At 46.6% G+C, this 27,715-nt stretch overlaps 1 protein-coding gene and 1 non-coding gene across 2 annotated transcripts; both read right to left on the bottom strand.

The window, feature by feature from the left end:
* Window positions 1-460: 460 nt before the first annotated feature.
* On the bottom strand, window positions 461-23,133 carry Cwc25 (CWC25 spliceosome associated protein). Its single transcript, XM_034504637.2, has 10 exons — window positions 22,964-23,133; window positions 19,859-20,031; window positions 12,928-13,164; window positions 10,227-10,296; window positions 8,428-8,555; window positions 7,505-7,568; window positions 6,878-7,071; window positions 5,257-5,346; window positions 2,808-2,969; window positions 461-2,319 (listed from the first exon to the last, which is right to left on the bottom strand). Exons 1-10 carry the CDS (start codon window positions 22,979-22,981, stop codon window positions 2,205-2,207), a joined length of 1,251 nt encoding a protein of 416 aa, XP_034360528.1. The 5' UTR covers window positions 22,982-23,133; the 3' UTR covers window positions 461-2,204.
* Window positions 23,134-25,367: 2,234 nt separating this feature from the next.
* Window positions 25,368-25,439, bottom strand: Trnac-gca (transfer RNA cysteine (anticodon GCA)). Its single transcript has one exon. It is a non-coding gene; the product is annotated as a tRNA-Cys (tRNA).
* Between the last annotated feature and the right edge of the window lie 2,276 nt (window positions 25,440-27,715).

The raw sequence follows: 27,715 nt of genomic DNA, 5'->3' as shown, positions 1-27,715 counted from the left end.
ATTCCACAAGAAGGGCTCCCTGCTCCGAGCCCCTCAAGGCCGGAGTTTGGCTTTGTTTCCACCTGAAGCACTAAAATGGCGGCAGCGCCCCAGCTTCGGGAGGGGAAGAAAGGCCGGCATGGGAAGAGGCTGGGACATACCATCCATACCCCGGGGGACAGAGGAGTAACGCAGCAAAGGGAAAGGAAGTCCTGCCTAGAAAACCAGGGACCGCCCCCTCGCTCCACCCAAGCGTGGATCTTCCCACTCCCCTGGGCCGACAGCGCGCCCCACCCGCGGGGCACGCCCCCTTTCCCCGGGGCCAATCAGAGGAGCAGACCGGGAATCCTAGGTTTTATGAATGGGCCGCGCGCCCACCCACCTGCCGCCTAGCCTCCTCTATACTGATGGTCAAGTTTAGACATTGCTAGCATCTGCGAACGCGCATTGTAATAATCCTTTCATTCTTGTCCAAGAAATCTTGAGTAAACTGGCCACGGTTTATTACGTAATTCCACTTGGACGAAAGGTCTCTGTATTCGACACAAAATCACAGGTCAACACTTGGGATATCAAGACTCAGTACCAGGCACGTGGTCGGTTGCTCTACACAGTTACAAAAATAAATGTAGCCTTTATTACCAAGTAATAAAATAAAAGCCATAATTAACTAAAGCATGGGGCATCAGGATGAGGTGATTAAATGAATAATGTTACATTGTGGAGGGGGGAGGACGACGACTGTGTTTTAAGAATTACAGTGTCTGGAATTTTAGTGCTTAAAAAAAAAATCCAAACATATTTTAGGAGGAATTAGGAACTGGTAGAACAAGGAAATGGCTTAATATATGAGTTAAGAGCACCTCTGAGGGCCACATGGTCTGTAATCACAGCTCCAGAGGCTGAAACAGGAGATCTACAGTTTAAGGTCAGCCACGGCTAAGGTGAATCTGTGGTCTGTTTAAAGAGCACCTAGAAGTTCCCTGGCCAAATGAGGACTTCTGGTGAAAGAATAGAGAAAGGAATGGCAATAAAGACATAGGAGTGGCCCCCTGAGTCTTGTCTTAGATTTTTAGTTCTTACAGGTAAAAGATCAGCTAGGAAGCTGGGGGTGGTGGCCAGTAATTGCAGCCAGCACTCAGGAGGCTGAAGCAGGAGAGCCACCACCAGGCCACCCTGGGCCAGTAAGGGCGCTGTATCAAAGACAAACCACAAAGCAGCAGTAGTAGCAACTGTGTGTGGTCAGAGGATCTGAAGTTCAGGGTCATCTTCAGCTTACACAGTACATTCAAAGCTAGCCTGAGCTACAGACCCTGCCTCAACAGACAGACAAACAAATAAAAAATAGCCAGAAAATAAACAGCTTCCTCAGTATTTTCTATTAGGAGTCACAGGACATCCTGATAACATGGATCCTGATTCCTGCCCTACTGGGTGCCCTATGAGATTCTGCGGAACAGAGGGGAATGTGTACCTGGGCAGGTGCGTCCTTCCTGAAGCCAGTACATACCTATAAATGCAACCTAACACATTTGTAGAGGACAAGTCAAAAGGTTAGCTACCCCACAGCTAGATTCTGTCAGTAACCCCGTAGCTCTCCTATGCCCTGAGTCAGAGAGGAGAGCAAGCCGAGCCGCCTTACTGTGTTACTTTTCGGATAAAGTCATTGAACAGAATGACTTTTTAAAAGCAAATATGGAATTATACATTTGTATATATACATCACACCATTACAGCTTGAAGCCCAGGTAGTTAGTTAGCAGTTCACTTAGGGCCTTTGGTTCTGTTTTCTCTTCCATCTTCTTTGTCACTCTCTTGGCTCTTCCCGATGAGTGGCTATCCTTTCACATAACCTAAAGTTACTGTTCATTTATCCAAGTAAGCACCATCCGTCTGGGTGGCTATGGAAAGAGGCCTCTGGAAGTCTGTGCCATTCATTCAGGGAGGGAAGAGGGGTGACAAGCATCCAAGCCTTCCAGTGCCATCCACTAAAACATAGTCAAAAACCACAGTGCATCCAGCCAAAGTTCCTGAGGATCCCGGAATCAGGTCACATCCGTTTTTAAACGATGTGAAGTGTTTCAGGAGTCAGTGGACAAAGGGCACTTTGAACAGTGGTGGTTTTTCATCTGTACAAGAAGCCATTTGAACTCTTATAAAGAGAATTTTAAGGAGTCAGCAGCCTCCCTGGCAAAGTCAGGCAAAGCAGTAAAAGAGACTGGTTTTCATCTTCTCATGAAGTTCTTCTCCAGAGCTACCGACGTCCGCTGTAGAGAATGGATGTTGCGCTTCACCCGGTCCTCCAAGGAGGAGGTTGACGCACTCTCCAACTTCATTCGGCTAGGGAAAGAAAGACAGGTGAGTGGAAAAAAGAACATTTTCAACTGGTCAACCCTGGCAGAATCAGAAGAAACAGGTTTGTAGCCAGAAAGCAACTGTAGAAATACAAGTTCTTTTCAGCCCACATAGACAATTTTCAAAGGACTCCATCTGGACCCAGGGTTTTTAAATGTCCATAAGGGAAAACTCATCTATTTTGGAAAACAAGTCAAGTTTCTTTGGAAAAAGGTTTCCTGAGCCACAAATTTTTACTTAAAAGGAAGGCCAAAGAATTTCAGTGATTTGGGAAAAATACCAATTACTTCTTCTACATCAAATAAAAATGCTATATCTGGTTAGAATCTGGGAGCAGTGCCACAGTGGTCCCAAGGCTGAGTTCTGAAGTCTTTGCACAGATGAGCAGCACCACCAACCCCAGCAGTGGGCCTGCTGCCACATGACCTCATGGAGCCCACGCAGGTGGAGCCCGGGCATGAGGAACCACTTACTGGATGAACTTGCCGGACCGAGAGTCCAGCCTCTCCAGCCTGTGCTCCCGCTCGTCCTCCCTGGCGTGCCGCTTGAGGGTGTTCATCCTCTCCTCCTCCCTCCACTTGGCATTTTCCATCATCTCTTGCCGTTTCCGCTCCAGTTCCTCCACTGAGAGTTTTCTGTGGAGCACAAAAACAATCCCAGGTTCTACCCATTCCCCAGCAAAACCAAACAGGACAGAAGCAGCTCGGCATGCAGGCGGCTCACAGGCTTGGCAGCTCGGGGTCCCCTAAGAGGAGGAGCAATGCCATGCGAGGTGAGCTTCCTTCTGATGCCTCAGGCAGATGGTTCCAACCAACCCATGAAGACTTCAGTGAAGTACTTCATAACCACACTCAGTAATCTCTGGGATAATTATTTTAAAACAACTACAAAATAGACTGAGAGCTAATCAGGAACCTAGCCTTACAACAAGTTTGCCACCACCACTAAGAACTCACAGAACAAAGGACTGGGCCATCCCGTGAGTACTGCTATTTCATACTCCGTAAGAGATGCTTACAAACCCATGGATTTAAAAAAAAAAAAAAAAAAAAAAAAAAAAAAAAGCCATGGCTACCAGTTAAGGCCAGCTCAAGAGTACTTGCTGTGCAAGGCTGAGGTTCTGAGTTCAAAGCCACAGTACCCCTGTAAAAGCTGGGCATAGCCACACATGCCTGGAACCTTACCACTAATGGGCAAAACCAGGCAAATCCCAGGGTCTGGCTGGCCGCTGAGCCCAGCTAAATCACTGAGCTTCAGGTTCAGTGAGAAACCGGGCTCAGGGAATAAGGTAGAGTCCAATGTCCTCCTCTGGTCTCAGTATGTGTGAGTAGGGGTGTGCATGACACATACATTCATGGATACAGCCCAAGAATGTGAAGTGCCACTCTGGGATGAAGCTACATGCCAGCAAACTGACTTGACCTCAGAATATAACAGGTAGATCGCCTCCCTGGCATTCATCCTAAATGAAGTTAGAACAAAAAAAGGAAGTGATGAGTCAGATTAGTCACCACTTAACAATGTCAGACATCCAGATCTACTGCTTCTAAAATGGTATATTACAGTTTATACATAGATAGTTTATGATACACAGACTTTAAAGGGGAAAATGACAGAGTTCTGTTTTTAAAAAGTGCCCATTTGGAGAAACAAACTAAAATACTAAAACCTGACATTTAGTTATCCATGGTAACTATGCTTCCTGTCAAAAACACTAAGCTGGCTAGCCAGGCACCCAGCACTCAGGAGGTGGAGACAGGCATCTCTATGAGTTCAAGACTTCCCTGGTCTATATAGCAAGGACCAAGACAACCAGCGCTACACAAACACTGTCTCAAAAACAAAACAACAGAAACAAAACCACTTCCTAACTAAGAACGTGGCACTTGCCCATAGCTACACAACTTAGGAAGTGGAAGCAGGAAGACAATGAGTTTGTTTGTGTGAGGCCCTGTCTCAAAAACCAACAAAAATCCCTAAAACACAGCTCCACTAAATAAATATATAAAGCTGATTACACAGGAGGACTGCAGAGAATTCCAGGCCAGCCGTGTGAGCACATGTGTGTACACACGTGTATATGTGGAAGACCACGCCAATGCCAGATGTCATCCCCAACCCATGCTCCACCTTAGTTTTGGAGACTGGTCTCTCACTGAACTTGGAGGTCATCAATCCAGTCAGACGGGCTAACCAACAAGGCCCAGGGGTCCACTTAGACAGCAGCCCTTTATACTTGGTGAGCTATCTCTCTAGCACTATTTTTGTTTATAATCTTGTTATTAAATGTGTATGGGTGAGTGGGGAGGTGTACCACAGTGCATATGTAAAGGTCGGAGGACAGCTTGTTCTCTTTTTCCTCTCTATGGGTGTTAATGACTGAACCCAGGATGCCAGCCTTGGTAGCAAGGTTTTACCACTAAGCCATCTGGTCAGCCAGATTTTGTCTGTTCAGTGTGCCTTATGAGTAAAAGCTGACCAGAGGGTGTGGCTATCGGTGTCCACACCTGTTAACATATCACTTGAGAAGCTGAGGTAGGAAGATCACCACAAGCTCAAAGTCAGCCTAGTTCACAATGTAAGACCCAGTATAAAACCAAGCTGGGCAGGACTGGGATGTAGTTCAGTTGGAAGAATGCTTGCTCTGAATGAACAACGTCCTGTCTCCCCCAGCACCACATAAACTGGGCATAGTGGCATATGCCATTTATCTTAGCACTCAGGAGATGGAGGCAGACTGACCAAGGGTCACCCTTGATTACACACTGAGTTTGAGGCCAGCAGCCTGGGATATATGAGACTATGTTTGGGAAAAAAAAATCAGAGGACTAAAGGAAACCAGATACAATACCAATTTTCCTGCTGCAAGCTGCCTCTAGATACAGCCTTATGAAATCTGAATTTAGCCGGGTGCAGACTTACCTGGTGTATCCAGAAGCATGCCGCCTCTGGTAGACCTCCTTTTTAGGTGATGGGCTGTCTCTCTCTTTCCTGTTTACCTTAGAGGTGTGCCTGTAATAGACCCAGAGGAAAAGCCTTTTCGTATGGGGGATTATTAGTACACCCTGAACCAATGAAACTCCCTTAAAAGTATAATCTAGGCTGGGGCCACTAAGAGGGCTCAATGGGCAAGGCACCTGCCACCAAGCCTGATATCCTGATTTCAATCTCTAAGGATCCATATGGCAGAAGTCAGAACCAACTCCTTCACACTGTTCTCTGACTTCCACAAACATGCAGTGACACAAAGGTGCACACACTCACACACAAATAAATAAGAAATTTTAAGTTATAATCCAGGGCCTCAGCAGTTGAAATTTCCTGCTAGATACATATGAAGACCAGAGCTCAGATCCCACCCACATAACAAGTCAGGGACAGTCCTGCGCATGCCTGTAACCCAGCACTGAATGGGAAGGAGTCAAGGGTTTGAAGGCTTCCAGCCAAAGGGAAAACCAGTGAGCTCCAGGATTAGGAATTAGCTGCCTCGATGGAATAAGGGGAACAGTGGCAGATACCTTCTCTTGTCCTCCATACGTGCACACGTATGTGCACCCAGCCTCACACATGTGCATTCATCACACATATACACCATACACACAGGAAAATATAACCCAAATAGGAGAGGAAATTCTGCCAACACATTATAGTCCTGCAAGTGCAACTCACTGTGACTGCACCATGACTGCACTGAGACTGCCCTGTGACTACACTGTAACTGCACTGTGGCTACATTGTTACTGCACTGTGACTACACTGTGACTACACTGTTACTGCACTGTGACTACACTGTTACTGCCCTGTGACTACACTGAGACTGCCCTGTGACTACAATGTAACTGCACTGTGACTACACTGTTACTGCACTGTGACTACACTGTTACTGCACTAGAACTACACTGTAACTGCACTGTGACTACACTGTTACTGCCCTGTGACTACACTGTAACTGCACTGTGACTACACTGAGACTGCCCTGTGACTACACTGTAACTGCCCTGTGACTACACTGTTACTGCACCGTGACTACACTGTAACTGCACTGTGACTACACTGTAACTGCTCTGTGACTACACTGTAACTGCACTGTGACTACACTGTTACTGCACTAGAACTACACTGTTACTGCACTGTGACTACACTGTAACTGCACTGTGACTACACTGTAACTGCACTAGAACTACACTGTAACTGCACTGTGACTACACTGTTACTGCACTGTGACTACACTGTTACTGCACTGTAACTACACTTACTGCACCAAGACTACATTGTTACTGCACCATTACTGCACTGGGACTGCACCATGATGGCGCTGTGACTGCCCTGTAAATACACCATGACTGTACCATGCTACACTGTGACTGCACCATGGATGCACCGTGGCTATACCATGGATACACTGTGACTGTACTGTGACAGTACCATGCTGGCAGAGAAATAAAGCTGAGACATCTGAGGATGGAGGTGAGAAACGTCATCCAAGGCAAACTCCCAGGCCTTTAGAGTCACAGATTATTTTCCATTCAATCCCCATACTCACTGTTTGCTGGGCCTTGGGGACCGTGACCTTCTGCCAGGGGATCGAGACCTCCTGTCCCGGGCCCTCTCTTCCTTGGAGCTCTTCTTGCTGACATGCTTTGGGGGTGAGGAGCTTCTTGATCGGGAATGGTTCTTTATCACCCTTTGTTCACCCAGAGCACCCTGCAGCCCCTGGTGACGGTCAGAGTCCCTCACCTGTATCATTAAGGAACAGATGGGCAATCAGTCAGAGGAAAACCTAGCTGTTCATACAGAAATGCAGTAAAGCAGGGGAAAAAAGGAAGGGTCTTTAAAATGCCAAAAGTAATCACGTGACTATATAGCTACACGTAGGTGTGTGGAGCTTACCTGAATCCTGGTACTCAAAATGCTAAGGTAAGTATACTGTAAGTTAAGACCAGCCTGCTCTACACATGTCACTTATGTGCAGTTCTCGGCAGGATGCTAAGATGCTTCTCTACTTAAAGGACTCTCAGAAAGAGGCAAAGGGCTCAAGCATAAGAAGCAGGCTTGGCCTCCAGCAGTCCCAGCCCCCACTACCCAAACTCCGTTATCTGCTGGCGTCAAGGGTGACCCCTTGGACTGCACAGTCCCACAGTCACCCCCTTTGAAAAGCCCACATCTCTACCTGTAAGCCATATCCAGGGACTTTGGACAAGACAGGAAAGGAATTTGCCATCTTCTTTTGAGACCTAAGAGATTAAAACATATACACATTCACTGAAAAAAGACAAAGCACGTGAGTTCAGTTTGAATCTCTCCTGCTCAGACCTGCGTCTCCCAGCACCCAACTATTCCTCCATGGCTTGGCAGCACCCTGTCTTCACTGGAAGACACGTCAGCAGAGTCAAGTTTCTCCTGTGAAAAGCCGTGGGCAGAGCGCTCAGCCTCGGAGCCTGACTACATTCTCCTCTCAGCCCATGTTGCTATTCCGGGGACTAATCGTGAGTCAGCAGCAACAAAGCTGACTGTCCCCTGGGAGAATGCAGAATGGGCCCACATGGTTCCATTAATCCATTCTTTTAAAAAGGGGAGAGACTATAGAACACCCCCACCCCCAGTACCAAGGACGCAAGCTGAGATGAAAGAGTCCTGTCAGAGCTCCCCCTAAGATCTGGGAGGTGAATGTCCACCTATCCAAGAGTGCACTAAGAGCGGGCAGTGGTAGCGCACGCCTTTAATCCCAGCACTTGGGAGGCAGAGGCAGGCAGATTTCTGAGTTCGAGGCCAGCCTGGTCTACAGAGTGAGTTCCAGGACAGCCAGGGCTACACAGAGAAACCCTATCTTGAAAAAAACCAAAAAGAAAGGAAGAAAGGAAGAAAGAAAGAGAGTGCACCAAAAGACACAGATTTAGCATTAGTATTTCCAAGGAATTCAAATGCCAGTGGCCAAGCTCTTCACTACAGAGTGAGGGCACACTGGCGTGTTCCCCATTTGAGAGCCCAGTGGGGGGCAGCTCCCAGCTCAGGATGGGTGCTCAGTCCTCCCATGAGATGGATGAATACATGGGTAAGAAGGCTGTGCTGGGGGAGCTGGCAGCACCTGCTTACCGGGCGTGGCTCTGCTCATCCTCGCTGCTGGAGCGATCACTGCTCGAGCTCCTGTGCTTGTGCTTCTTGTGCTTCTTCTTCTTCTCCTTCTTCTTTTTCTTCTCCTTTTTTTCAAGACTCATTTGCAACTGGAAAATGTCCAAAAAATAATCACATGAGATTACTGACACCGTTGTTCATACCTGGTGTAGGGAATGGTTCACATCCAAACTGGCCCAGGACATTATCAAGGTATCCATGTTGGGTACAAATGCACCCCAGATACCTTCTGAAAAATATTTCTGAGCTGGGCAGTGGTGGCGCATGCCTTTAATCCCAGCACTTGGGAGGAAGAGGCAGGTGGATTTCTGAGTTTGAGGCCAGCCTGGTCTACAGAGTGAGTTCCAGGACAGCTAGGGCTACACAGAGAAACCCTGTCTTGAAAAACAAAAACAAAAACAAAAACATTTCTGGTAAGTGAGCAAGGAAGCCACATTTTTAAAAGTATTATTATTGGGAGCTGGAGAGATGGCTCAGAGCTAACAAACACAGGCTGTTCTTCCAGAGGACCCAGGTTCAATTCCCAGCTTCCATGTAGCAGCTCACAACTGTAACTTCTGTTCTAGGGGACCTGTCGCCCTCATACAAATATTCATGCAGGCAAAACACCCAATGTACATAAACTATAAATAAGTAATAATAATTACTATTGTTATCACTGTGTCCCTCTGGCAGGCCTACCACTCATTGGCTAACTACACTTGTCACTGACTGCTCTTCCGGAAGTCCTGAGTTCAATTCTCAGCAACCACATGGTGGCTCACAACCATCTGTAATGGGATCTGATGCCCTCTTCTGGTGTGTCTGAAGACAGCTACAGTGTACTGAAAGAAAGAAAGAAAGAAAGAAAGAAAGAAAGAAAGAAAGAAAGAAAGAAAGAGAGAGAGAGAGAGAAAGAAAGAGAAAGAGAGAAAGAGAGAGAAAGAGAGAAAGAGAGAGAGGAAGAGGAGGAGGAAGAGGAAAAGAATGGGGGAAGGAAGAGAAAAAGGAGGAAGAGGAAGGAGAAAAAGCAGCAGCAGCTTCTTGTGCTAAAGGACTTAGCACTTGAAAGCACTGGCTGTTCTACCAGAGGACCAGGGTTCATTTTCTAGCATCCATATAGCAGTTCACAACCATCTGTATGTCCAGGGAATCTGATGTCTCTTCCTTTCCTGCCTCTTCAGGAACCAAGCATGAACACAATGCAGACACACACATGCACTCAGTGTTGACATTCACATGCAGGCACACAGTGCAGACACATACACAGACACAGACACACAGTATGCACACACACAGACATACAGTGCAGACACACAGGCTCAGAGGGCAGACACACACACAGGCACACAGTGCAGACACACACACAGGCACACAGTGCAGACACACACACAGGCTCACAGTGCAGACACACACACAGACACAGGCACACAGTGTAGACACACATGCAGGCACACAGCATGCACACACACACATAGGCACACAGTGTAGACACACACACAGGCTCACAGAGCAGACACACACACAGGCACACAGTGCAGACACACACACAGACACACAGTGCAGACACACACACAGGCACACAGTGCAGACACACACACAGACACACAGTGCAGACACACACACACATAGACACACAGTGCAGACACACACACGGGTACACAGTACAGACACATGCACACACAGGCACACAGTGCAGACACGCACGCACGCACGCACGCACGCACGCACGCAGGCAGGCAGGCAGCCGTCCCCGTCTCAGTGTTCAATGCATGACTTACCAGCTCTTTGATTTTCTTCATTTTCACAGGATTGTTCAGTACTTCTCTTTTTTTCTCCTCCTCTTTCTTCCTAAATAGAAGAAAGAATTTTAATGGCCTTTTTCCCCCCAAAGGAAATTATGTTATCCTCCTCAACAAATTGTATTTAATGATTCCTTTTCAAAACCCATGCACACCTAGCCAGGGCTATACAGTGAGAACCTGTCTCAAAAAAAAAATACGAAACAGAAAAATGACAGGAACCACAGTCACAGGTCACAGAATTTACGCTAAAACCTACAGGATGGTGTGGAAACAAAAAAGCTCCAGCAAATACACACAAGAGAACATGCATGTAGGGTACTGCAGAGTACAGCCGTGGGGCTGGCTTCATGCTCAAGGCTTCCCTCAAGCTTAAGAAATCCGGTGTGAACCTGTGACTCCACAGGCTGCAAGATTCCAAAAACTATCTTCACTGCTTAGCATAAAAACAGCCTCATCGTGTGGGAAGTAAAGACACCAGAATGGTTCTTTTGGTTCTTCTTTTAAGAAGAGAAAGAGAAAAAGAAAGGGAGAGAGAGAGAAAGGAAGAGAGGGAAGGAGGGAGGGAGGGAGGGAGGGAAGGAGAGAGAGAGAGAGAACGAGAACACACACACATTGGAGCAAGGCTCAGCAGTTAAGAACACTGGAATTCAATTCCCAGAACCCACATTGTGGCTCACAGCTGCTGTAACTTCAGCCCTCTTCTGGCCTCTGTAGGTGCCAGGCATATATGTATATGGTACAGAGAAGCACATGACACTAAAACAGTCATATACAGAAAATACATTTTTAAAAAATCAAGAGCTGGGCAGTGGTGGTGCACGCCTTTAATCCCAGCACTTGGGAGGCAGAGGCAGGTGGATTTCTGAGTTCGAGGCCAGCCTGGTCTACAGAGTGAGTTCCAGGACAGCCAGGGCTACACAGAGAAACCCTGTCTCAAAAAACCAAAAAAAAAAAAAAAAAAAAAAAAAAGAGTTGGACGTTGATAGTGCAGACCTCAGCACTCAGGAGGCTGAGGTAAGGACCATGGTAAATTCAAGGCCTAGGCCACATAGACAAATGCAGTCTCACTAAATCACAAAGTCAGCCATGGTGACACACATCAGAGTCAGGAGTTCAGTCATACTCAGCTACAGTATGGATTCGAGGCTAGCCTCAAACATGAAACACTGCCTCAAACAAGCAAGCAAGCAAGCAAAACAGTGGAGGATGGAAAGTGCTTGTCACACAGCATGAAGGCCTAAGCTCCACCTTGCAGCATGCAGGTGAGAGAGCTGAGTGAGGAAAGTGTGGTGGCATGCACCCTCAGTCCCAGCATCTGGATGACAGGTGTGGGTCCTCTGTAGGCCTGGTCTATATAGCAACCTCTAGGCCAAACAGAGCTACATAGTAAGGCCCTCTCTCAAAACCAGTAACACAGGAACGTAAGCAGAGCAGCACACGGCCATAACCCTAGTGTTCTGGAGACAGAGGCAGGAGGATCCTGGGCTTGCTGGCCAGTGTAGACAAAAGCAAGCTCTAGGTTTAGCGAGAGGACTCCATCCCAAAACCTGAAGGAAGAGGGCTGAGTAGAGAGCAAGTTTCTGTTAAAGGAACTTGCTGCCAAGCCCCTCGGACTTTGACTCCCTAAGCCCATATGGTGGAAGAGAAAACCAACTCCCCAAAATAGTCCTCTGACCTCCACACACGCTGTGGCAGGTATACACATTGGGTTCACATGCACACGGGCACACATACAAGTAAGGTGGAGTGACTGAGAGGCATCTGATGTCGATTTCTAGCCTCCACAAACAGGTAAGCACACACACGCACACATGTACACTAACACAGAAAGCACACTCATCCATAGATATAGACAGATAGATAGATGATAGATAGATAGATAGATAGATGATAGATAGATAGATAGATAGATAGATATCAGGGAAGGGGCTGAAGAAGAAGGAAGGAAGGCTTGTTTGCTAGCTGTGCACCTGCAGTGGATGAATGTATCCACTGCAGGTTAAGGGAGTATTTACCTCATTGCCAAGGAACTAGCAAGTGTCTGTCACCTTGCTTCTACCTCCTTTTAATTTTTTTTTTTTTTTTTTTTTTTTTTTTTTTTTTTTTTTTTTTGGTTTTTCGAGACAGGGTTTCTCTGTGTAGCCCTGGCTGTCCTGGAACTCACTCTGTAGACCAGGCTGGCCTCGAACTCAGAAATCCGCCTGCCTCTGCCTCCCAAGTGCTGGGATTAAAGGCGTGCGCCACCACTGCCCGGCTCCTCCTTTTAATTTTAATATGACTTATTATGTTTAATGTGTGTGTGTACATGCATGTGTGTGCGTGCATGTGTATGTGTGTCTTAAATCTCCCTGGAGCTGGAGTTACAAAAGCTCTAAACTGCCTGGCATGGGTACTGGGATGCAAACTCAGGCCCTCTGCAGGAACAATACATGTGGTTAACAGCAGTCATCCCCCAGCCTTCCACCACTTATGTTTAAGAGTCTGGTGGATAAACCTAGTCTGGCTTGGTGCCCTTGCCAGTATCTTTCCTGGCCTATAGCAGCATCCTCACAGGATCTCTCTCACCACCAGAAGCCCAAGTGGGGACTTGGAAAGCAGGAACAGGCATACAGCAAGAGAAGCGCCAGCCTTGGCAGTCCCCAGGCGTCCCTGTGACACTTCCAACGCCCAGCAGTACCTTATGATGAACAGAGGGTCTTCCCGAATTTTGCTGGCCATGTCAAGAAGGGAATTGGCACCCGACGGGGCAAAGATTGAGCCTGGGAGGAGTCCTGTCTCAGAAGAGCAGCCGGCTTCCCTCTCCTCCATCTTCTCAAAAACATACTTGTCAATGGGGCGCCCCAGCAGGTATTCGTCACGGTTCACCATGCCACCCGGACCTTGGTACATCCAATCCAACTTTTCTTCTTTTTTCCTGGTTTGAAAAAGAAAGGAGAGAGAGCAAGAGAGAGAGAGAGAGAGAGAGAGAGAGAGAGAGAGAGAGAGAGAGAGAGAGAGAGAGAGAGAGAGAGAGAGAGAGAAGGGAGAGAGAAGTTAGACACACTCTCACCCAGAGGGAAGGGGAAGGTAGGTGGGGTCCCCGTTGAGCTCCACACAGGACCTGACCTGATCAGCACTAGGCCTCTCTGCAGACCCTACTGCAGGCCAAACAGCATTTCTGACTTGGCAGACAGACAGGAAGCAACAAGGCTTACAAATAAATGAAGAGATACTTTTCACAATCCATGAGGAAAAACCAGAATCTTCCAGCTGAGGCATGGATCTTTACTAGTCACCTAGTCTCCTCTACCAAGCTTATACACTATACCTGCGTGCCAAAGACAACTGTAAAATGATGAACGCATTCCACGTCAGCACAGAACTTCAGTGACCCCACACGCAGCTATGCTCACTGACTAATTTTGCCCTTAGCACAGTGGCCCCAGTGGGGCTACATGTTTGAGAAGAAAGGGGAAAGGACCAGATATACCTGCTTAGTAAGTGAGCTTGCACTTGAGAACTAAAAGAAAGTAAAATAGTAAATGAAGCTTTAACACAAAAGGAGGACACCAAATTATGTCACAGCATTATACTTAATGTTTCTTTCCTTGTCGAAAAAAATGTGGCTTTAAATGGAACCTTTATGAGACAGGAAGCTAAACATTTTTAAGTATAATTTTATGTGTATGACTGCTTGGCTTGCATGCATGCCTGTGTACTGTACGAGTGCCTGGCACCTCAGAGGCCGAGAGAAGGCACTGAAGTCCCTGGACATTTCCAATAAAAATAATTTAAAATAATACAAACATGACCATTGTAACTTTTTTGGCTATTAAAAGGGTCTGTTGGAAAAGCATTAGTCTGTAATTAAGAATTGATTGTGGCTGCTGGATCAAACTGCTATTAGCGTATCCAGGTTACTCACGCTGCTAGAGTCAAGTCGGAAGGACACGCTGTGTGCGGGCTTCTGGCCGGCTATGGAAAACTATGAGGGAGGTGGTCTTTACAATGGGTGCCACAGACTGTGGCGTCCAGGTAATCACAGGCTTTCCTAAGTCTCCTCTGCAAGTAAAACACAGACTGGGAGGGAGTCTGCCCATGTGAAGACTGGAGCTCCCAGGGAGGAGTTGTTCCAGGCCGGCTGAGGATGACCAGCTTCTTTTTTTTTTTTTTTTTTTTTTTTGGGGGGGGTGGTTTTTCAAGACAGGGTTTCTCTGTGTAGTCCTGGCTTTCCTGGACTCACTCTGTAGACCAGGCTGGTCTTGAACTCAGAAATCCACATGCCTCTGCCTCCCAAGTGCTGGGATTAAAGGCATGCGCCACCACTGCCCAATGACCAGCTTCTTATCCACATAAATGCTCCATTACAGCCCTATGCCACTGCACCCAGGCCACGCTGCACTAAGGAGCAAAGCCAGGGCTTTGGGCATGCTAGGCAAGCACTCACAAGAATAAGCTCCTGGGTTTTAATTTGCTCTAAATTTTTATTTACCATTAGTGTGTGTATATATAATGGGGAGGGGTATATACATCACAGTATGCATGTGAAGGTCTGAAAGGACAAACTTCAGGAATCAGTCTCTCCTTCCACGGTCATCTGGCAAGTAGCCAAGGTTGGGTTTGAACTCCTAACCCTTCTGCCACTTCCTCCCAAGTGCAAAGATTGCAGGTGTGTACAATCAAGCCAAGTGGATTTGTTTGTGACAAGATCTTTTGTTTTATAAAGGTGTATGTGTGACTACTGTGTATATGTGCAACACAGGATTCCTGACACATGTGGAGGCAGAACTAGACTAGGCAGCTGTGGGCTATCTAACATGGGTGCTGGGGATGAACTCAGGTAGGTCCTCTGCAAGAGCACTACACGTTCTTAAACTTCCAGCCATCTCTCCAGTCCTTAACTACCTAATTAATTAGTATGTATGTATAAGCCCAATGTGCATGAGGTACTCGGGCGGCCAGAGGAGGACGTGGGAACTCTTAGACCTGGAATTACAGGGGATTGTGAGCACCCATGCTGGTGCTGGGAACTGAACCTGAGTTCTCTGCAAGAGCAACAAGTGCTTTTAACCACTGAGACATCTCTGTAGCCCTTGTTATTGTTGTGGTGTTTGCTTTGTTTCTGAAGGGTTTCATTGTTATTTAGGCTAGCCTCAAACTTGAGATGTTCTTGCCTGGGCCCCCAGTTTGTTTTTATTTGTTTATTGGTTGGTTGGTTCTGGTTTTGAGCAAAGTTCCCTATACAGCCTTCGCAGGCCTGGAACTTGCTATATACCTTAGACATCCTCCTGCCTCTGTCTCCTGAGTGCTAGAATTAAAAGCAAGTGCCACCACACCCAATTCTCTCAAGTCTTGCTATGCTGTCCAGGCTAGCTCTCAATGTCAGTGCTTCCACGGTTCTGTGCTCTGCCTCCTGAGTTCTGACATTTGTCACAGCACCTATCTGAGGGAGAGGATTTTAAAAGCACATGTTCACTAAAGAAAAACAACAAACCTAATAAAGAACATGTCTGAGATGACCTGCCACACTGCGCCTTGTGTGCCTGCTACGCACGGGGCCAGTAATAAGTTACACTTATTTACATGTAAGCAGTTTCTCATCACATCTCCTGTGCCAGACAGGTAAGTAAGGCCAGAAAGATAGAAAAGAGTTGCTCAGTGGCTACCAGGTGAGGCCCAAAGTCAACAAATCATGGGGGGTTGGGGGGGACCAAGTGACTGAGAGACACTCAGAGACCCAAGGTAGAACCGCCTGCTCTACAGCTGCACGCACAGAGGCAATGAGCTTGCAGGGGATAAACCAAAGACCAATTAGCATGATGCAGAATGCCGGTGCCAGACAGCTGAAGAATCTCACTGGGCAAAAGGAAGGGGCCATGTGCAGTTAAGATGAGAGAGAATCCACTAATAATAGAAAGGGGCGGAGAGTGAGGGAACTGGCAGGAGAGCCAGCAGCCTACAATTAAAGAAAGAATAAAACGCTTCTGGGGAAAGGAACTGAGAGAGGAAGGCACACACTCTTTGCTTTTGAGATATTGGTCTTACCATGTAGCCAGCCCTTGTGAGCGATCTATCTAGTCATAACCCACCCTGGCCTAAAATGTATCTGAACGGCAGAGTACTTGCCCAACATGTATGCGGCTCTGAGCTTAATAAACAATAGAGTGGGTGGGGAGCCCAGGGTACCTGTGAATTCTATCACAGAACTTGGCTTCCTTCTGGGTTCACCATTAACCAGAACTGGGGAATTGTGGACAGGCTGCTTCTGTACCTTCATCTCTGAAGCACAGCCATCAACCCCTGCCCTTCACTGTTTCCCCGAGGCTTCAAATGAGAAGCCATTTGAAGAGAAAGCATGTAAAATCAGAGCAGTGATCCTCTACACTTTGGTTTTGCTAACACGAAGGGTGTAGCGTAGATTCTCCATTAAAACTGCACATCAGCTTCACGCAGGGTGATTTAAATGTACAGATGGCACATGGTGGTAATGCCAGCATTCAACAGAGGCAGAGGCAGGAGGAGCAGGAATTCAAGGGGTTCTGTGCTACAACATTTGAGGCCGGCATGGGCTATGTAAACTACCTCAAAAGAAAAAACCAGGCCAGACAGACAGGCCTGTGAATAAGTGTTTGCCACCAAGCCTGACAACCTAAGCTCATCTCTGGAAACCACAGAGAGGAATGAGAGGTACAACTCTCGAAAGCTGTCCTATGACTTCCACATGAGTGACAGAACACACACTCACATGCCCAGAATTGGGGATTTAGCTCAGTGATCACAGTGCTTGTCTAGCAAGAACATGGTCCTGAGTTCAGTCCTCAGCTCTGGGGGGGTGGAGGGATTACAAAAAAGGGCAAAGAAACCCCACCAGGGAACCCCATTGTCTCCTGAAATCCCTTCTATCCCACAGGAACTAGATGAGATAGGATTGCCCATCTTTATCTATTTAATGCAAGAATCAGGTATCACTGTCTAGAAACTGCAAAACGAGGTGACACTATCAGCAAATGCTAAGACATACTCTACTGCTCTGTGGTAGACTGCTTGCCTCGCATGCCTGAGGCTTTGGGTTTGATCCCCAGTTCCAAAAGGGATTTGGAGATTTACAAGTGTGTATATGAGAGGTCTTCTTTGCTCTAAGAACAATGAATGCACTACAAACACAGAAAAGATCATCTGGAGAGATGGCTCAGCAGTTAAGACCACTGACTGTTCATCCAGGAGTCCTGAGTTCAATTCCCAGCAACCATGCATAGTAGCTCACAACCATCTGTGATGGGATCCGATGCTCTCTTCTGCCATGCAGGCAGACATGCAAACAGAGCACTCATATACATAAAGCTTAAAAGACGACCTGAACCCCTAGAGTGGAGTCAATCATTAAATCAATGGTGTTCAATTAGATAAAGTCAAAGCATATCACTATGAAAGCATTGAAACCAGCCAAGTGAACAAGTCAATCATCTACAAAAGCTGGGGGGCCTACCAACTGCCGTAGGGTCCTTCAGGGCCAGCCTGCCTTTCTAAGTCCTGAATATTGATCTTTTTCCCTCTCTCTTCTTTTGGATACCTCTGTCTTTTCTTTTGGATACTAACCAGGCCTACGTGTGCTTTCTCTAGCTCTTTGGGCTGCCTTCCCTTTGTCTAAGGATTCCCTCCCCACCGTGTGGACGTGTATAGTCACAAAGCTGACCTCCATGACAGCTTATCCCAAACAGGATGGCTTTTGCCCCTTCTTTTCTCCACTCTCCTCCTCTAGGAGATTTATAGTTTGTCTGCCTTGGTTTTAAAGTCTTAACAAATTGTCCAAAAAAAAAAAAAAAAAAAAAAAAAAAAAAAAAAAAAAAAAAAAAAAAAAAAATCATGGGAGACAGGAAAATTGCAATCTCAATGCTTAGGAGGTCAAAGCAGGAGGAGACCAGTCTGGGCTATTACATGAGACCCTGTCTGCACTTTTTAAAAGGCTGTTTTTATTGTATGTATTTTGTCTACACATATGTGCACCACATGTGTGCAGTGCCCTCAAAGGCCAGAAGAGGGTGCCACACGTTCTGAAACTGGAGTTCTGAAGTAATTACAGACACTGGTGAGCAGCAGTATATGCTAGGAATCAAATCTGCCCTCTGCGAGTTCTCTTGACCAATGAACCATCACACTAGCCCCCAAATAAGGAAGTAAATATTTTAAAAACAAAACAAATAGTTCATGTTCTTGTTCTGTTTTTGTATTAATGCTGGCCTTATTTTCTTTTTGTTGTTATGATAGAATACCCTGACAAACGCAACTTAATGGACAGAGGGTTTACTCTGGCTCACAGTTCAAGGTGCAGTCCACCACAGTGGAACCAAGGTGGCAGGAGCTGAAGCCGCCAGTCGGCCACACTGCCTCCCCGTAAGTGCTCAGCTGCTGAGTCTTACACAGTTTGGGATCCCAGCATAGACAAGACTCCTGCCACAGTCAAGATGGCTCTTCCCACTAACTAACAGAATCAGATAATCCCTCCAGATGTGCCCAGAGACCCATCTTCCAGATGATTCTGGATTCTGTCAAGTTTCACCATGAACAGTTATCATCACCATTCCCTAAATACATAGTATTTCATTTAAAAGTTCTATAAACTTCATTCACTGTAAAATATCAAAACCATCCCAACCCATTTCTTGAAAGAATGGGGCTTTCTCCCTATGTTTAAGCCATGATGAAATGTTCATGGACTGAAACTGAGCCTCAACTCACAACTATGGATGTAACAAATCCCTCTGCCATGAAATTAAAGAAAAGCCCACATATCCCCCAGGGAATATGGCCACATCTTACCCCGAAGGCTTGACCACGAAACATGAACAAGGAGAACAGCAGAAATGGCTCTAATACAATCTGTCTGCAGTTTCTGTACCATCCTGATTTAGGAATGCACTATAAAATGTATTTCATGCTTTTTATTTCATGAGATAAGTAGGGTAATTATCTACTGCATTTGCCCTATAGTTTCCAAGAAACTGACCAAAGGCGAAATTCAGCAAGACCATTCATAGCTACAACAGGATTTGATCGACAGTCTACTTATTCACACGTTTACCCATTGCCCCCAAGATAACCTTGTAATACACTCACAGAGGCCTCGGGCAGCATGAAGACAATGACTCTTTGTCACAGTTAAGGTTATTTGTCCACTGTCTCATGGCAGCATGGCCTACACTAGTTTGGTTATACCTTATCATGTCTGGTCCTCAACAACCCTTACAGACTCGGGTATTATGACTTCCTGGGTCTTACTGAGATGTCAAGGCTCCCAAACCTTCTCTCAGGTATGTACTCAGGACACACAAAGCAAATCAAGTTGGTCAGGTTGCAGAATCCACGTGCTGAGCTGAGCCACTTAACTCTTCCGTGGCACCTGGATCAGGCAGGCATGACCAGCACTGCTGTTCCCCACACACCACAGCAGCCGTTCCCTACACACAACAACCGTTCCCCACACACCACAACAGCCATTCCTCACACACAACAGCCATTCCCCACACACTACAGCCGTTCCCTACACACTACAGCCGTTCCTCACACACCACAGCAGCCGTGCTCTACACACTACAGCCGTTCCTCACACACCACAACAGCCAGCTCCTTACTTGACAGCCCCGACATCCTCAGCGTAGCGCTGCATCTCCTCCCGAGCTCTCTCCTCTCGAAGCTCTCGCTGCAGCTCCTCAATCTTTTTCCTCTCCGCTTCATGTTTCTGCTCCGCCTTCCACACTTTCTCCACATTGCGAAGGGTCTGCGGGTGCCAGCTCTTCTTCAGGTTCTGTGTGAATGACGGGAGGAGGAAAGAACACAGTGATTGGTAAGTGGAAGGTGAGCAGTCTAACTAGCCCTGTGTTCTAATTTCACCTCGGATGCTGCAGAGGACAAGGATTTACTTCATCGTGTAACCCAGGTTACAGACCACCACTGTGGGGAAGTCAAGGAAGGAACTTCCAACAGCTGGCCACTGCAAAAGCACAGACGTACAAATGCACACATGCCCATATGCCCATGCTCGCTCACGGTGCTCAGCCGGATTTCTCCACTTTCATACAGTTCAGGACCTTACCTAGGGAATGGCACTACCCACAGTGGGTGGGGGCTTCTCACATTGATTACTTAAGACAATCACCAAGAGACATAACCACAAGCCAACCCAATAGAGACAATCTCTCCTTAAGGTTCTCTTTTCAGATGATTCTAGATTATGTTACGCAGACAGTTAAAGCTAACCACCACAGCCGGCCTCACTCAGCCTTCCCATAGCCAGCACATGCAGTCCTGTAAAGGCAAGAGGGCAGCTCAAGAGTACTTGACTGGCGGGCATAAGGTTGTGGGCAATGTCGGTCGTTACAGTTTGAGGATAGAACTGGTCTTTTCTGAGTTTCCTTCAAACAGCTTCGACCTTAGACTCTACTAGCCATGCCTACAATGGGAGCTGATAAAAGCAAGGCAGGGGGAAAGGGTAAAGCAAAAGCTATCTGACTTTGAAAGGCAACACAATTCACTGGGACAGAACACTCACTCTTCTGCAAACATCCTTCTTTCTGTTGAATCCACTTGACTGTGCTGTGCCTAAACCTGCATGCTCACACAGACCTAGCCCTCAATGAATGTTTCTCCTCTCTCTGCTTTGCTTCAGGCTGTAATCCTAGAAGTTTCCCCGAGGAGGCAGCACCTAAGGATGGGTAGAATATAGCTGGCAGCGTGGAAAGCACAGCACAGTGTGAATAATTCCCTGTGGCTGGAGGTGGAGACAAGCTGATGGAAAGGGGGGTATCAGATAAATCCAGCTGAGAAGGGAGCAGAGCAAATCCTTCCTAGGCATGCGAAGGAACTGCACTCCACCCTGCTGGTGGCAGGAAGCAAGAACTGGCACGGTGCAGGCAAGACGCATGACTGCCTATCAGGTGAGGAACGGGATGGGAGAGGTATAAATTAATTATTTATTACAACCCCCCCAACAGAGAGGTGCAAAATGGGAGACCAGTTAAGACTAAATGAGATAAAAATACACAAGGTGCCTTGCAGATGCATGTGTAAAGTCAGGGCCTTGCTACTTAGCTCAGGCTACCTGCAAATCTGAGATCTTACTAACTTCACTCCCTAGGCACTGGAACTAAAGGCATGGAATCTGCTTTCTTTCTTTACTCTTCACCGCCTTCCCCCTTATCAGGTTGTTTTAGCCTTCCTTTCTTCCTACATTCTTTCCATTGATCAGGACTGCCTTCACCACCACCACCACCTCCTCTTCTTCTTCTTCCTCCTCCCTCCTCCTCCTCCTCCTCCATCACCACCACCACAGACACAGGTGCCCTTACTTTGTCCTTTCCATCTCAGGGCACAAATGGCAATCAGTGTCTGGAGAAATTTATAAATGTCACAACTGAGCAAGAGTGTTAAATGGCATCCCATGGCTAGAAGCTGCTGAATAAACAATTTACAGGACAGCTCCACCACCACACACACAACCAATGATCTAGATTGGTGCTTTCCTGCTACAAATGACCAGTCTTGGTTGCAAACTTCAATTGAGGCATTGCCTCTATCAGATTGGGCCTGTCTGTGAGTGTATGTTCTTGATTACAAACTAAGGGAGGAAGGCCCAGCCTACTGTGGGTGGTGCCAACCCTGGGTATGAGGGCCACCTGTGAAAAAAGGTAGCTGAGTAAGGCAAGAGAAGCAAGCCAGTAAGCAGCATCCCTCCATGGTTTCTGCTTCAGTTCCTGCCTCTGCGTTACGACTTGAGCTCCTTCTCTGCTTCCTTTAATGATGGGGTCTAACCTATAAGATGTAATAAGCCTTCTCCCCCAAAAGGTGCTTTTGATCTTGGTCTTATTACAGAAGTAAACTAACGCACTGTCCATAATAAACAGTTACATGAAGAACATACTAAACTAGACTAACTTTGATGGAGACCTGGAACTTTATCAAACTAAGGATACCTGACAAACTCAGCTTAATGGACAGATACCTAAACTGATGTACTTACTGATTCAATTAGCTTCACAGATCAATAGTGTCCTAAGCTAGCTCTGTGCTTTGTGGATACTTCTGCCTCGTTTAAGGCATGAGTTCCCCACAAACGAACTACAGGACTTAAGAGGAATTGCCACTTAGCCTAAAAAAGCGTTACCGAAACAGAAGAAAGCTGCCTCATCACTACACATCAGAGCAAAACACTGATGTAAGGAATTAAACAAAGATGGAAAACATTTAAAATGGATTCGTCTAAATGGCACAGCTCAGGATTGGAGATGACTGGAGCCCACCCTTTGACAGTCCAGGTCCAGGATACAACTGTGAACTCCCAGCTTTAAAAGGGGGAGGAGGAGAGGCGGGGGTACTGTGTCCGAAGATAACACACACACAATAAAGTCTACATGCCCAAGATCTGCCTCCTTCCACACCATGGGTCCAATTGTCCCCTCCCTGACCTCAGATTCCCTAGCCCGGGGGCCCCCAATCAGCAAATCCAGACACCAGCAGACATCACTCTCTGCACATCTTCCCAAGTCTCAACCCAGTCCCTCTGTGGGCTTCACCATCAGCTCCCTCTCCATGTTTATCATCCCCTTGTGCTGAAAACAAGACTTCATTACCAGGGTTACCCACTGCTATCCCCGACTTCCACCCCATCCCTGCCGGTTTCGGTCTCCGGCGCCAGTGGGTCTCCGGCCTCAGTCGTCCCTGTCCAGGCCTCCAGCACTTACCAGGTCTCCGCCTCCCATGATGGTGGAGACGGTTCCTCAGTCTGTGGACCTGAAAGATTCAGAGAATGTCGAGAGGAAACCTAGTGAAACAGTTCAGAGACCGCCTCACCGGACCTAATCCCTAAAGGAACCAGCTGCCCTTTTCCCCGCCCGCTCTAAATCGCACTTCCGGGAGTGGCGTCATATAACTGCGTCAGCGTCTCGGATCGATGACGTTCGGTACAAGCCCTAAATCTACGTGAACCTATAGCCGAAAGTACTTTCTATCCTCGTTCAGCGTTTTGGTTTTTTTTTTTTTTTTTTTGGTTTCCTTACTTAAGCACCTCGTCCCAACTGTTGAAAAGCCACGGGCAGGATTCTGTTGCCTTGGCAACGCATCAGGGCTCTGCTGTAGAAGCGTGACTCTGTAAGACGCCAGTATCTGCCAACTTAGGCCGCCTTCCCAGCACACCGCTACGCCAGGATTTCCAAACCAGCTTTCAAAAGATTTCCAAACCAGTTGGACTTCCGGCCAACTCCCTCATTCCCGGCATGTTTTATAGAAATAGATACCATCAAAACAAGCCAGATAGCGTGGCAGACTCCCATCATCTCCACGCTTGGTAGATGGAAACTGGAAGATCAGAAGTTCAAGGCCAGCGCTGGCACAAAGTTTGAGGTCATTCTGGTCTGGAGACCACTGTTTTTATTTTATTTTATTTTTTTATTTATTTATTTTTATTTTTTATTTATTTATTTTTTTTTTTTTGGTTTTTCGAGACAGGGTTTCTCTGTGTAGCCTGGGCTGTCCTGGAACTCACTCTGTAGACCAGGCTGGCCTCGAACTCAGAAATCCGCCTGCCTCTGCCTCCCAAGTGCTGGGATTAAAGGCGTGCGCCACCACCGCCCGGCTTATTTTATTTTATTATTTATTTATTTATTTTATTGCTTTGTAAACAGGTGTCTTTCTATGTAAAAACCCTGGCAATCTGGGAACAATGTAGATCAGGCTGGCCTCGAATTTAGAAAGACAGATACTACCTGCTTCTATCCCCAGAGTGCTGGAATTAAAGACTTATTACACTACGTCCCGCTTGTGTTTTTATTTTTGAGTTGTTAGAATTAAAGAACTGGAAAAATGTCTCAGCCATTAAAAACACTGGCTGCTTTCAGAAGACTCTGGTTTGGTTTCTAGTACCTACGTAGTGGCGCATCACCATCTGTGGCTCCAGTTCTAGTGGATCACGAACCCTCTTTTAGCCTCTCTGACCACCAGCCACACATGATGTACAACCATACATTCATTACAAAGCCCCCATACACATAAAATAATTTTTTTAAAAAATTGAACTAGCTGGATATGGTTGATAAATAAGAGTTTGGTTCGAGGCCAGCCTGGTCTATAGAGTGAGTTCCAGGACAGCCAGGGCTACACAGAGAAACCCTGTCTCAAAAACCAAACCAAACCAAACAAAACAAAAAAACAACCTAGAAAGGACTAAGGGATGGCTCAACCAGCTCACAAGCTCACAACTTCCTGTAACTCCAGTTTCAGGGGATCCAGCACCCTCTTCTTACCTCCATGAGTAGACACATACACTTTAAAAAATTGATGGTGGTGTGCATGGCTGTAATGGATAGCCTTGTCTGATATCAACAGGAGAGGCGGCCCTAGGTCCCAGGGAGGTTTGATGCCCCAGGGTAGGGGGATGCTGGAGCAGTGGGGTGGGAGAGGTTGGGTGGGTAGGAGAGCACCCTCAGAGAGGCAAAGGGGAGGGAGAAGGTGGATGTGGGATGGCGGGGTTGTGGAGGGGTAACAGGAAGTAGAATGGCATTTGAGATGTAAATGAATACAATGATTAATTTAAAGGAAAAAAAAAAGGCAGTTGGGTCTTTATAAGTTTGAAACCAGCCTGGCCTAAATAGCAAATTTCAAGACAGCTAAAGCTTACACAGTGAGTCTCTGTCTCTAAATAAATAAGTAAATAAAATGCAGAAGGAGGAAGAAAAAAAGGAGGTGGAAGAACTAGCTATAAACCACCTTCCATTCTTTCTAGGGTCCAATCTTTTTTTTTTTTTTGCTTTTCCCTCTGTGTAGCCCTAGCTGTCCTGGAACTCACTCTGTAGAGCAGGCTGGACTCGAACTCAGAAGTCCGCCAAGGTTCTGCCTTCCAAGCACTGGGATTAAAGGAATGCGCCACTGCTGCCTGCCTCCAGGATCTACTCTTGAACCAGGGCCTCACACTGTTAGGTTATTGCTCTCCCACTGAGCTGTAACCCTAACCCAAAGACTTTATGGTAACTGAAGCTCAAGTGGAGGTGTATGGTTTATTGGTCCCTTGAAATGTAAGAGGACCAGGCTAAAAGTTGCTTGTTCTCTCTAATGATACTGGGTTTTACTCCCACTTATGGAAACAAAAGTTAGAGGGGGCACCCGGATTTGAACCAGGGACCTCTTGATCTGCAGTCAAATGCTCTACCCCTGAGCTATACCCCCTCATTTTACTGTAGTTCTCTTCCTTGTCCACTTATGGTGAGTCACTATGGACTGGTTCCACCCACACAAATGCCCCGGGGAGCTCTGTGTTCTCAAGCCTCACCTTTGTATACACTGTCTGCTTTGGCTTTTCTGTTGGTCACCAAGAAACAGGGTGGGGACATGAAAACATGACAACTGGTTGAAAAGAAAGTTGACATCGTGAACAGAGAATCCTGTGATGTGGGCTAATATGTACCCTGGAAGGTCATCTTGTGCCCCCTGCCCTCCAATTAATTGTGGGTAAAAGAGACGGATACCGTCCACTTTTTTTTTATTTGTTTTTGTTTGGGGCCTTTTTTGTTGTTTGGTTTTGGACTAAAAATTGACTTAAAGCCTCAAACATGCCAGCTAAGCTTTCTTACCACCACCACCTATCTATAATCCTGTGTCCTTTGCCTTTTTTTAAAAAAATTTTAGACAATGTCTCTCTATGTCTAGCCATGAACATGGGATCCTTTCTGCTTCAGCCTCAGATAGCTGGAATTATAGACCCAAACTCCCAGACACATTTAAAATGTCAGTTTTTTTTTTTTTTTTTTTTGGTTTTTTTTTTTTTTTTTTTTTAGATAGGGGATGACATCACATCAGGGAAATCCTATTCTTTTTGAGATGTGATACAGGGTCGTTGTACAGTCTTGGCTGACTTGGAACTCGCTGTGTAACCTAGGCTGGCTTCACGCTTTTGGAGGTCTTCCTGTTTCTACCTCCTTACAAGTATGTGTCATCATGCCCCTCGAGGACCTTCTTCCTATGCCTACTGTTTTTTTTTTTTTCTTTTTGTCTGTTTTAAATTATATTTTAATTGGGTTTGAGGATGTATATGGGCATACACATGTCACAGAGTGCGTGCAGGAGTCAGAAGGCAATTTGTGTAGTCAGTACCCTCCTACCCTCTGAGTCCTGGGAATATAACTCAGATTGTCATACATAGTTCTGAAAGATAGAAAAATCATAAGTTGATCCCCTGAACCCTACTTTTAAAGCAAAGACATAAAAACCTGTAAGTCAAACACTGTGTTGCCTCAGTCCCAGGAAATTAGCTGACCATTTGAACAGATGGCCCTAACTAAACAAATCTTAAGATTCATGGTGTCAGGATGCTATGGGCCCGAGATTAGCTTGGCCGGGCTTTGAACTAACAGCCCTGAGACAGTTGGTGCCAGGATGCTAAAAGTTTGAGATAAGCCTGACCCCCTTGAACTGGAGCTCATGATATATAGTGTGAAACTACTTCGAAATAGCCAATTATAAAGTGACACACCATGCATCTTAGGAATTTGAGATCAAATGTATCCATGACCTAGTGACCTGTTCTCCCTCCTTCCCCCTTCCCTAACTCCACTCTCAGCCTTCCCTCTTCCCTAACTCCACCCCCACCTGGTTTGTAGATGCCCCCTTAAAAGCTGTAAACTTCTTTTGTTCTGCTGCTGAATTCCGCTGCCCCTGCGCGGGCTTGAAGGAAAGACAGCCCTGGCTAGCCAGTAAACCTCTTGCAATTTGCATCAAGTTGTGTTTCTCGTGAGTGATTTGGGGTGCGTCTGCAGTTCTCCACGGATTGGTGAGGTCCTTTTCATTTGGGTTTTACATTTTGGTTCCCTGACCGGGAAACAGCAGCCACCCCCACACTCCCAGAAACAACCTTGGAGGTAAGGGGATCCCCAGTGTGAGTGAGTGAGTGCATGAGCCGGCCGGCGAGTCCATTGTCTGTTTGAGGTGTGTTTAAAATAATCTGTATTCGGTCCGAAATAATCTGTACTCGGTTTGGAGTATTCTGTAAAGCACCGGCAAGTCAGTTGTCGGGTCTGATTCTGTATCTGTACCTGTATTCTGTATTTGGGAAAGCGCTTTTTGGTTTTGCAGCTGCTTCACTGGTCGTAATGACTGGGAAGCTGTAGTCGGCAGACGTGCTTGGATGGCTACAAGCTGCCAACCCTGGAGACGTCCGGGGGGGGTTAAGGAGGGCCAGAGGTGTCTGGTGAAAGCCTCCTATCTGAGGAAAGAGGATTGCGGTCTCCTTCTGAGAGGGGAGTCTTGCAACCCCCTTCCATCTGAGTCGGTTGTGTGGTTGGGGAGCACTCGGTGTAGCCAGTGTGTTTCAGGTTGTTTGGTTTCTGCTTGCTGTTTTTGTGTTTTGTCCTTGTTGTGCACGTGATGAGGAGACTCTTGACTGCTGGAAGAAGTTAGAGAGACTTGAGGGGCTGCAGGGCTTTACTCTGCAATATTTGGTGAAAGGA

This window comes from Arvicanthis niloticus, chromosome 6, assembly GCF_011762505.2.
Source record: "Arvicanthis niloticus isolate mArvNil1 chromosome 6, mArvNil1.pat.X, whole genome shotgun sequence".
Taxonomy (NCBI): domain Eukaryota; kingdom Metazoa; phylum Chordata; class Mammalia; order Rodentia; family Muridae; genus Arvicanthis; species Arvicanthis niloticus.
The sequence above is the reverse complement of the archived record's forward strand: the minus strand, read 5'-3'. Positions and strand labels throughout refer to the sequence as shown.

Excerpts from the sequence above, each read along its gene's own strand:
- Cwc25 (XM_034504637.2), bottom strand. Across the intron at positions 8,556-10,226 it reads TGAAGAAAATCAAAGAGCTG|TTGCAAATGAGTCTTGAAAA; the intron begins GTAAGTCATGCA and ends GACATTTTCCAG. Across the intron at positions 2,970-5,256 it reads CATGCTTCTGGATACACCAG|AAAACTCTCAGTGGAGGAAC; the intron begins GTAAGTCTGCAC and ends TGTGCTCCACAG.